At 60.1% G+C, this 10937-nt stretch overlaps 1 protein-coding gene across 2 annotated transcripts; it reads left to right on the top strand.

The window, feature by feature from the left end:
- Nucleotides 1-2186: 2186 nt before the first annotated feature.
- Nucleotides 2187-8091, top strand: TLE5 (TLE family member 5, transcriptional modulator). Of its 2 annotated transcripts, none has more exons than XM_065699917.1 (7): nt 2187-2356; nt 2575-2672; nt 3612-3675; nt 5381-5425; nt 5695-5757; nt 6324-6398; nt 6910-8091. In XM_065699917.1, exons 1-7 carry the CDS (start codon nt 2330-2332, stop codon nt 7126-7128), a joined length of 591 nt encoding a protein of 196 aa, XP_065555989.1. In that variant the 5' UTR covers nt 2187-2329; the 3' UTR covers nt 7129-8091. The 2 variants fall into 2 exon arrangements, with proteins under 2 accessions (XP_065555989.1, XP_065555990.1); XM_065699918.1 differs by having other exon boundaries at nt 2202-2356; nt 6907-8091.
- The last annotated feature ends 2846 nt before the right edge of the window (nt 8092-10937 follow it).

Genomic DNA, 10937 nt, shown 5'->3' on the forward strand with positions numbered 1-10937 from the left:
ATGGATGGAATGAGGTTGGTGGGACTGGAAAGAGTCCACAGCATCCAACCCATCACTGAGAGGCAAAGGAGGAGCCACTGACACCCCCAGGAGGTCCTGCCATTTTGGCTTCCTTCCTCTTTAATTCCAGGTAAAAGAGCCCTTATTCCCAGGATAAAAGCAGGATCTCAGAGCCTACCTTGCCATTGAGATGACTCCATCCAGAGCTTCAGAGGAGCAAGTGTCTGCCTTGCACCAGTGCTGTTACATGGGATAGAGCTGAACCATTTACAAAGGCTCTTCATGAAACAGCTTTATTTGGGCCTCCTTTGTTGGACTGCTCCTTTTGGGAATGACTGGGAAGTTGCTCCGGGCTCATTAGGACATTCCTGGATGAACCCTTCCTGCTGGGGCCCATTGGACAACCCATTGCTCCATTAGCAAGGCTGAATATAAAGTCCCTGTCGCAGGTGGCCAGGGGACCTGGGGGGCACAACATGGATGTCATGGGATGTGGGAACATGGGAATGCTCCAGCCCTGCACAAGCTCCTGCTTCCATCCAGACACACTCAGGACACGGTGGAAGGCAAAGCTCAGTGTGGGGAAGCGCTGGCTGGGGGAGGCCAGCAAGCACATTGCAGCTCCCCATGGGTACCACTGCGCCTTGGAGTGATGCTAAAGGCACAGCACCCAGCAGGATCCCATGGGAGAGGTGCAAGGGGCTCCTCCAGCCCCCATGTCCTGCTTGCCCTGTGCTGGGGACCCTTTCCAGCCTCCAACACCAAGCCCTTGGACCAGGAGGGGTTAGGGGATGCTCTTCCATGCATGGTTTGCTGTGCCCAGGCCATGCTCAAGGAGCTTAAAATCCCCCTTCTTCACACACAGATGCATTGCCCGGCTGGAGACAGACATTAAAGAGTCATTTACAAGGCACAAGCGAGTTTGTGTTCCCCTGGATTGGGATTTGCCAAGATTATCCCATAAATTAGAGCATTTCCTGGAAGAAAGGAAGGAGAGAAAAAGAAAAACAACGAGGAAAAAAAAAAAAAAAAAGAGAAAATGGAACATTTTGTAGCCACCATAAAAGCCAATAAAGGAACATTTCATTTCCCCCTTGGAAGGGAGCAACTGTGAGTTATAAAATCATGGAATCATGGAATAGTTTGGGTTGGAAGGGACCTTAAAGCTCATCCAATGCCACGGGCAGGGACCCCTTCCACTGGAGCAGCTTGCTCCAAGCCCCTGTGTCCAACCTGGCCTTGAGCACTGCCAGGGATGGGGCAGCCCCAGCTTCTCTGGGCACCCTGTGCCAGCGCCTCAGCACCCTCACCCTGATGCTGAGGCCGGGCCAGGCCACCAGCACCACAACTAGGGGTGCTTCTGAAGCAGGAAAGGCGCTGAGCATCTCCCTATGCACCAACCCGCATCCTGCCCGTTATTCCTAGGCTGGTGTCCAAGGATCCGATCCTGCCTCAGCTGTGCCTTGGTTGCATGTGTGGCTTGAAGGAGGCCACAAAGTCCTTCCAGCAGTGGCTAAATCCCCAGCTCCCTGCTCTCCGTAGGGATGCGGTTGATCCCCCAGGACACCAAGCGCTCCTCAGGCAGTGGGTTTAGGGCAGAGCTTGGCCTCCAGAGCAGGATGTTCTCTCTTTGGAGACGGGAGGTTTGCTTGGGGCCGGTTGCAGATGGGTTCTCAGCCCCCTCGGGTGGTGTTTCCCCCATGGAACAGTTCGGGTCCTGCGGTGTCACATCAGCCTTTGAGGAACCCGAGCAGCGGCTCCATTAACACTGAAGCTTCCCCTTCCCTTTAACGATGCCGGGATGCAGGCACCGCGATTCTCTCCCCTGGATGGCCCAACGGTACCGGTAACCCCGCTTCACCCCAGCATCACCCGGCTGCGGGGCAGCCCCAAGGCCTCGGGGCGGGGGGGGCTCACCGGGACCGAGCCCCGACCGCGGCGGCGAGGAAAGACCGGAGAAGCTGCGGGGGGGGGGGGGGGGGAAGGCCCCGTCCGGTTGCGCGGCCCCGGGCCCGGTGCCGGTGCCGCGACGGGGGCGGGGACCGACGGGGGCGGGAGCGGCCGTGGGCCCGCCCGGCCCGGGGAGGCGGCGGCGGCTGCAGGTGGTGCCGAGCAGCCGCAGGACGGAGCCGGAGCCGCAGCCGCCATTAGACAATAGGCGCCGGCGGCGGGAGCGGCGAGGGGCGAGCGGCGCGGCCGGGGCGGAGCGGCCGCGGGGCCGGGGCGGCCGCGGGCCCGGCGCGGACAAAGGCGGCGGCGGAGGAGAACGGGCACCGGGGCCAACGGGGCGGGGAGCGGGGAGCGGGACCGGGCCGCTCCGCAGCCTGACATGATGTTTCCACAAAGCCGGCACTCGGTACGGGGCCGGGGCGGAGCCGGGGGGGGGGGTTTGCAGCGGGACCCCTCGGGGGTCGCCCCATGCCCGGTACCGAGGGGGGGGCCCCCATCGGTGACCTTGGGCGCGTTGCGGGCCTGAGCGCGGGGCGGGGATGTGGGGATGGATGGAGACGGGGCGGGGAGGGGGGGGTCCGTCGGTGCGGCCCCGGCGCTGAGCGCTGTGTCCGGTCGTTGCAGGGCTCCTCTCACCTGCCGCAGCAGCTCAAGTTCACAACCTCCGACTCCTGCGACCGCATCAAGGACGAGTTCCAGCTCCTGCAGGCCCAGTACCACAGGTACGTGCCCTCCGCGCCGCTCTGCCCCGGCTCGGGATGCGGGATGAGCGGCGCCCGTGGCACGGGTTCAGGCGCATCCGCACGGGAGAGCGAGCATCCTCCCTCCGCATCCTCGGCCAGGCCTCCCGCAGGGAGCTCTCCTCGCTGGCTGCCATTCCTGGTGCTGCGAGGGAGCGCTTGGATCCAAACGCTCTCCTAAGGGGGATGTGTGTAGGAATCCCGCTGCTGACCCGCAGCCGGCTCTGCCGCGGTGTCATTCCAGCGCTGCTGGGAAATGGCTGTTTCCTGGTGTTCCCAGTGCCAGTGGAGGAGCCCAAGGAGCATTCCCGATGGAAAGGGGAGGCCATCCCCCCCCCCCCCCCCCTCCCCGCTCCACCCTCCTGGACTTAATGCGCTCGGGAAGAAGCAGGTTTTGTGTAGGTGAAGCTGTTTCTTGTTGGAAACAGAAAACCCCGGCCCGAGCCTCATAAAACATTGGGAGCAGCAGCACTTTCCTGAAGGGTGTGAAGAACAGGGAGAGGTGTGGGGGGAAAATCCTTTCTCCTGGATGGATCCCTCCCACCATTCCCAAACGGATCTGCCTTTGCTTTGGAAGTTGGACCGGAGCATCCCTTTGAGTGCTGCAGGCAGGCCCGTGCCAGAAGCTGTCCCCAGCTGCCAGTTGAGGAAAGGCAAACCCCTTCCTGGGCTGGCTTGTGCCCAGCTTTCTGCTTCTCACCACTGGATTTGCTTGGAATGGGGAGGGAGAGGATGGTGTCCGGCTGTGGATAACCTCGTGCTGCTTCTCCTGAGCTCATCTTAGTGGGGCTGTAGTGGGAGCATCACAGACACGGCCTGGCTCTTCCCACCCCATAGAGCAGCCAGGAAGCAGCTGCTCTGTGGCCATCAACCCTCTCGCCTCCTGGCTGTGGGTTCCTGACTGTTTTCTGGCTTTTCCAGCTTGAAGTTGGAATGTGACAAACTGGCCAGCGAGAAATCCGAGATGCAGCGTCACTACGTCATGGTGAGGACCGGCCCCTGTGGTCTTGGTGGGGGGGGGACACACAGTGGGATGCGGGTGCCTGTGTCCACATGGGCACGGAGCCTTTGCCCGGTGGAGTTCCAGGTTTTGAGGTCTGACTTGGCTCCAAACGGGGCTTTTCCTGTGTTTTGTGGGGTTGAAGTGCAGGGAAGCACACAGGGAAGGTTTGGGATTGGGAAGCTGACTGCTCCATGATGGAGATGGGGGGCGGTCCTTGGACTTAGTCCCTATGGGCTGGGGGAAGTGAGAGCACTCGGGCACCTGCAGAAGGAGCTGCAGGTCTGGGGGCTCCAGAGGAGTCGTGGCCTGTGTTTGATAAGGTGTGATAAGGATTAGCCATGATCCAAGGATAAATCTGCCAGGAAAGGGCTGTATTCCTGCAGGCAGGTAACGCCTCTGTGCTCCTGTGCATGGAAGAGCCCTTGTAGGAGAGGAAGGGATGCCAGGCTGCTCTGTGCCCATCAAGGAACTCCCAGGAGGTGTGATATTGTCCATAGGGATGAGCTGGTGCCCACTTGCTGTTGGAAGGAAGAGATAAGATGTAGAAAGATGCTCTTTGGAGCAGTGTTAGGACTTGCAAACCAGGAATGAGGGAGTTGGTCCTTCCGTCCTCCTACATGGCTGGACTCAGGCTATGGGGACCAAAGAGTGCTTGGGGCTGGGGATGAGGAGGAGAGGTCACGGCTTTCCTTGTGGATTAACAGGGAAGCGATTGCTCCTGGGCCTCGCATGGATGCTCAGCTCATGTGGGGCTGAGCGCCGGTGGGGAGTCCCCGGCATGGGCTTGGGTACCAGCAGCAGCAGGAGGGAAGGGCTGCAGCTCCTTGTGCAGCGCTGGGGGCTCTGCAGGTGCAGCAGCTCCTGCCTCATCCTGCGGGGCTGAGCCGGAGCCGCCGTTCCCCATCCCAGGGAATGACGGGAAGCGGAGAGGAGGGATCCTGCTCCAGCTGCTCTGCCTGGTGGATAAGTCACAATCAGCAGCTTGGGGGTCGGGCTCCTGCTTCCTGCTCAGTCTCCAGGATGCAAAGAAGCCTGGAGAGAGCTGGCAGTGGGGTGAGAGCAGGCTGGGATCAGGGAGATGCCGAACCAGGCGCTTCCAGGCTTGTGGCATCGGTACCAACCCAGCAGCATCCTTCTCCTCGAATGAAATGTGGGGTTTTCCTTGCCTTTGGAAGCATCAGGCTTGCGGCCTGCAAGCTAAGGGAGAAGATGCTGAAACTCTCTCAAGCATCAGCCTTCAACCCGCTTCTTCCAGGGGTCAGGAATTAGCTTCTCCTGCCAAGAGATTGCTCTGGAGCCGCCTGTTGCTGCTGTGCAGGGGGGGGTCTGGGTGGGATTTATTGGGTGTGGTGTGGTTTAGTGGGGGGGGTTCCATAGGGCCTCTTCCCAAGCATCTGGAGCTGTGTGCAGCTGGATGTGCTGCTTGTACTTACGAAGCCCGGTGGTGATCCCTTCCGTTTGCTGCTGGAGCAGCCACGTGGGCTTTAGGATGCTGGCCAGGCAAAGCTCACGGGGTCCGGCTGCCTCTTTTGGCTGCGGATATGGAAGTCTATGGAGCCCTGAGCCTTGCCCAGCCTTTGTAGCAGACCTTGCTTGGGAAAGCAGTAGCGGTTCCCAGCAGTGCTCTATGGAGCCGCTTTACCCGGGGGAGACTTAACAGTTTCTCTTGTTCTCTTCCGCTCTGCAGTACTATGAGATGTCCTACGGGCTCAATATTGAAATGCACAAACAGGTAGGGGGGAGAGGCATTTCCAAGTGCTCGAATTCCAGGGGGAAGGGGAGGAATTGGCTGCTCTGCGTTGCCCTCAGTCACTCCAAGGGTATCCCACTGGAGGAAGGGACCCCTTCCACTGGAGCAGCTTGCTCCAAGCCCCTGTGTCCAGCCTGGCCTTGGACACTGCCAGGGATGGGGCAGCCACAGCTTGTGGGGATGGGGAAGTTGAGGCAGGCGGTGCTGAGCATCTCTTGATGCTTTTCCTCTCTGCTCCTGCCACCTTCCAGGCTGAAATCGTCAAGAGGCTAAATGGGATCTGCGCTCAGGTCCTGCCCTACCTGTCCCAAGAGGTGAGTCCTAGGCCTTGGGTTTGGGATGGGAAACCTCAGCCCTTGCTCTCAGCCCTGCATGGGGATGGATTCAAGGCCTGGAGGCCTTTGAGCAGCTCCGGGGCTGGGGCCAGGCTGTGGTTTTCCTGTGCTTGGGAAGGACGCAGTGGCTTGCGGATCCCATCAGAGCCGCCTGACAGCAAAGCCACAACGAAGCCTTTTGCATCTTAATGCAAACCCTTCCCCAGCCCTGTCCTGCTGCCAAGTTGGGAAGCAAAAATCCACTTGTTGGGAAGCAGAATCCACTTGCTGGAGTGTGATGGACAGGCCTGGAGCTTGGCGACCTTGTGCTCCCGGAGGAGCAAGGGCAGTTGCCCTTTAAAGTGTGTGCTAGAGCTGCTTTTCCTGCCTGGACCCAGGATGTGTCCCAGGGAGTCAGGAGCTTCCCAAGAGCTGCTGGGTTTAGGGCTCCCTGTTTGCTGGGGGTCAGGCTCTGCGTCACCTTGTGCGTTGTGGTCAGACCTGGGTTCTGCTTCCCTGTTCCCACTGGAACCGATCCCGAATCCCTGTTTCCTCCTCACTTGCAGCATCAGCAGCAGGTCCTGGGAGCCATTGAACGGGCCAAGCAGGTCACAGCGCCAGAACTGAACTCCATCATCCGTGTACGTGATGCATGTTTAGCTTGGGTCCGGAGGGATGGGAATCGGTGCCTTTGGCCTTCGGGATAGAGCTGGGCAAGGGGAGGTGGGAGCTGGGAATGGGCCGCTCCATGTGCGGTGCTGCAGGGATGAGGAAGGGATGCGCTGAGCCGCTGTGTTACGATGTGGGCACCGGAGCCTCCATCCCAGCGGGATGCAAGGAGAGGAGCTTTGGGTTTGCAAACACCATCTGTTCCCAAGGGCTTTAACTGCATCCTTGGAGCACCGAGGCCAGATGTCCTGGGGGCTCGTGGCTGTGTCCCGCTGGGGCCGCACTGAGCCTGTCACAGCCCAAAGCCTCGGGAATCTCCTTTTCCCCTTCTCCCTGGAGGCTCTGCTGCTCGCCAGGCCCCTGAATGAGCTTCCAGCCTGGCTCAGCCTCCCTTTAGCATCCCCATCCCTGCCTCCGAGTGCGCTCCCGAATGACGATGCCCCTCTGCTGTCTCCCTGCCTTGCCCCTCGTTCCCTACAGCAGCAGCTTCAAGCCCATCAGCTCTCGCAGCTCCAAGCCCTCGCTCTGCCCCTGACCCCGCTGCCCGTGGGGCTGCAGCCGCCGGCGCTCCCGGCTGTCAGCGCTGGCACGGGGCTGCTCTCGCTCTCGGCCCTGGGCTCCCAAGCTCATCTCTCCAAGGAGGACAAGAACGGCCACGACGGGGACGCCCACCAAGACGACGATGGGGAGAAGTCGGATTAGAGCGACCGGGGGGCCGGGGGGGGTTGGTTGTGGGGTGGGGGGGGGAGGCGGGTTAATGCAAGATGCAGTATCTCTCTCTAGTTGCTGTGCAGCAGAAGCCGGGGCCGGGGAGGGGGGGGGGGGGATGGTTTGGTGGCAGCTTTTCCAGGCCTATTCCCATTGGGAGCAGAGCCTGGGGGATGATGTCCCCCATCCCCATCCCTGCAGCCGGGCTGCTCCGCAAGCGCCGTAGCAGTGACCGTGTGGCCGATCGTGCTCTCCCTGCGCCCAGCCTGGCTTCCCTTATCCCTGTTCCCAAACCGCAGCCTGGCTTGGGCTGCTCCGGGGCCGCATCCCTGCTCCTCAGTGGCTCCCCTCTGCTCTCTCCCCTCCGTGGTATTTAAAGCTGCCCCTTGATCTGCACAATTCCCTGCCCCGATCCCATCTCCTCCTTGCCCAAGCGCTCTTGATCTCGTCGCATCGCTCCCCACCCCTTCCATGCTCCTCCTGCACTAACTCCAGGCCGGCACCTTGCTGTTCTGCATGTATCTATCTGTTCTTAACCAATCCCATGGGATTGCTCCTCGGCTGCTCCTTGGCCTCGGGGCTGGTGATGGAGCCTCCACCACCCGCTTCCCTTTGGGAACAGCACCCAGCTCCAGGGGGCTCCAGGGCGGGGGGGGGGGCAGGCAGAACCGGAGCCCATCCTGGTCCTTCCTCCCTATCCCTGTGTAGAGGATGCAGCGGCTTTTCTCTGTTCTGGTCTCCGTGCGCTAGCGTCCCTTCTAAACACCCCACCAATGGAACGAAACCAGAGGGAAGAATGAGCTGAGGTGAGGGCCTGGGGTTTGTATATAGTCCTTTAGGAAGATCTCGGTTTGCTTTTTGTGTTTCATCACCTGTAATAAGAGGAACCTGAAGATGCTGTATCGAGGACGTTACAAGCTGTGCCTTTCAAATAAAGAAATAAGAAGGTTGGTTAAAGCTCTGCTTTCTTGTCACCTATGGGGTGGCTTGGAGGGGTTTTTCCGCATGGGAATGGCGGTGGGAGAGTAGGAAACCTTGGACTTGGCCTTCGGTGTCGCCACAGGAGGGGGGGTTAAGTTGGTACCGCTGGTTCTGGCTTCAGAACAAGGCGCATCTTCATTGCCTGCATCCCGCTCTGGGATGCTACAGGCATCTTCATGGAGCTCTGTGCCCATGCTAGGGCTTTGGCTGGACTCCGACAGAGCCAGGGCAAGGAGGAATCCTTGGGAATAGAACAAACTGGAGAGCAAAGGGAAGGGAAGTGATGGCAAAAGGGACCTGGAGTTCTCCGGATGGAAAGCGAGGAAGGCTGGAGCAGGAGCACTGCATGGAATGGGCCCTGTGGGCTGCCCTACTCCGCTCTGCGGGTTCATTTTCCCTGTGGATGCTGAGGCCCCTCTGGAATATCTGACCCGTGGTGCCCTGGGGCTGGGATTGCTGTGATGGAATTGGCTCTCCATCATTAGAGCCTGGTAACATCATCCCCCTGTATCTCCCAGGCCAGATGGAACAGAAAAGATCCTTCCCTTGGGAAGGACCCATTGAGGGGGTCTCAGTGACACCAATGGGACCCTGGTGAGAGCCAGAAGGGGAGCAGTGGCCACCGTGCCACGCATCAGGATGAGCCCTGAGGCTGGGATTTAATGGGATTTGCTGGGATTCGCTGAACCAGCTCAGGCCTGGGGCAGGCTCTGTCCCTGGGGTGATGCTGTGGGTCTATGGGGCGAGGTGCACAAACACCTGCAACACCTTCCCTGGTGCAATGTGGGGATGGAGGGAACGGTGGGAGGCTCGATCCAGGCCTGGCACAGCCCTGCTGTGGCTTTGGATGGGTTACAAGGCCTATGGGCAACGTGAGGGCTGGACAATGCTCCCGTTATCCCGCCTGGAATACCTCACCCGTATGATCCAACCCGGATCCCATGGTCCTGCAGCTGCTCCAAGGGCCTCTCTGGTGCTGGGTGAGCAGGTCCCCCATGGAAACCCTTTGGGCTGGGGCTGCTCCTGACCCTGCTCTGGATGTTTCCTATGGGAGAACTGGGAACAAGCGCTTGGTGCTGGTGGGTGATGTGGGGCCTCCAAAGCTCCGTTCTTTGAATGGTTTCAGCCTGGTTCCTGCAGAGAAACTCTTGATCCTTGTGTGGGATGCAGGATGGGAAGAGGGCTGGGAATCAGCTCTCCTGGCGCCAGGAGCCTTGGAAACACACGGCAAAACCCTGGCTCACTGAACGGGGATGGAGAAGAGCCCAGTGACAGCGTCCCATCGGTTGTGGAGGGCAGGACCCCGACCATCAGCATCCCACAGAGCAGCCCAGCACTTAGCCTGCATTTGACACCAATTCCTGCTTCCAGCCGCTCTGGGCTTGGCAAACCTCTGCTCATTCCCATCTTTTCCTCTTTTCCACCTGTTTGTGGGTCATCAACCTGCATCCGAGGGGAGCCGGTGCCAGCTCTCCACTGGGTGAAGGAGGTTCCTGTCCCATAGGACAGACCCGGCCGCATCCCCCTCCTGCTCCCACCCTCCTCAGTTTTCAGCTTTCCTTGAGACAATGGCCGAGCCTGCGAGCCAGGAATGCTGCGGAGCGGGGCCTCCTTCCCAATCCATCACTAATGCAGGAACGCCGAGCCCCTGCCTGCAGCCAGCGCCAGATAAAAGCTAAAAGAGGCATCAATAATTCAAGCCCACTCAGAGCTGGGAAGCGCAAACAGGAGCCAAGAACCGGATCGAAGGCAGAGCCAGAGGCCACCCCCTGCTCCAAGGGCTCCCGTGTCCCTTCTGTGGGTGCTGTCCCCGCAGTGGTGATGGGGAGACCCAGGCTGGGACCTGGGTTTGGTCCCTGGACAGCTTTGGCTCGGCTCTTGCTGCCTCGCTGCCAATCCCTTCCCTGCCTTTCCTTTCCCAGCTCGTGTTCATTCCAGGCCAGGCTCCAGCCAGGAGAAGGCTCCTGTTTGTGCCAGCTGCTGGTGTAAATGCCCAGGGACATTGCTGCTGGTGCCAGGAACTGAGCTCCAGCGAGTTCAAGGCTCCTCATTCAAACGGGAAGCTGGAAATGGGATGGGTTGGAAGCATCGTGGTCATCTCCTGGCCCCGCAGCACAGAGCTCAGGGCAGGAGGTGCTGTGTCCCAGTGCCCCAGGAAGGACCCGAGAGGTGGAATCCTGGGGGCGATCCCTGTTTTCCTTGGCTGTGGGTTCAAACGGCGCTCCCGGGCATCCCAAAGCCTGCGTTAGGGTTGGTTATCGGCAGAAGGGGCTGTTTCCAGCCCTCGCCTTCGCTCCTGGCAGTGATTTCAAACACCCGCATCCTTTGGGGCTCAAGGGAGCGGCGGAGCCCGGGGCCGAGCATCCTGTAGATCCCTGTATCCGGAGGGAGAAGCGGGACCCGCTCCCCTCGCTGCAGCCTAGGGCTGCAAGGGGTTAACCCTGGTTCCTTCCTCCGCAGCCCCAGCGCATTCACCTCTGGGTTAGAGCCAGTCCCGCTCCAGGGCCCCCGTCAATCATTAACGGAGGGTGATGAAGACGTGTGCGGCTTCCATCATTCCCGAGCTGCCTGTTCCGGGTTTACCTGGAACTCCTGCAGACGGGAGAGCCGCGAAAAGGGGCAGGAACCATCATTCCAGCGTCTCCTTCCCTTGAAACACGAGCTGGAATGGTTCCAGCTTGGGAATAAAACCGCTTTCCTTAAATAAAACCCAAGCGATGAGGGAACCAACTTAAACCTGAGCCTCTAAAGCTCTGCAGGCTCCAGGATGCAGCTCCAGGGCAGACAACACGGATGTGAAGGGGAGGTTTCACACCGAGGTG

Source organism: Lathamus discolor, chromosome 21 (assembly GCF_037157495.1).
Source record: "Lathamus discolor isolate bLatDis1 chromosome 21, bLatDis1.hap1, whole genome shotgun sequence".
NCBI lineage: Eukaryota > Metazoa > Chordata > Aves > Psittaciformes > Psittacidae > Lathamus > Lathamus discolor.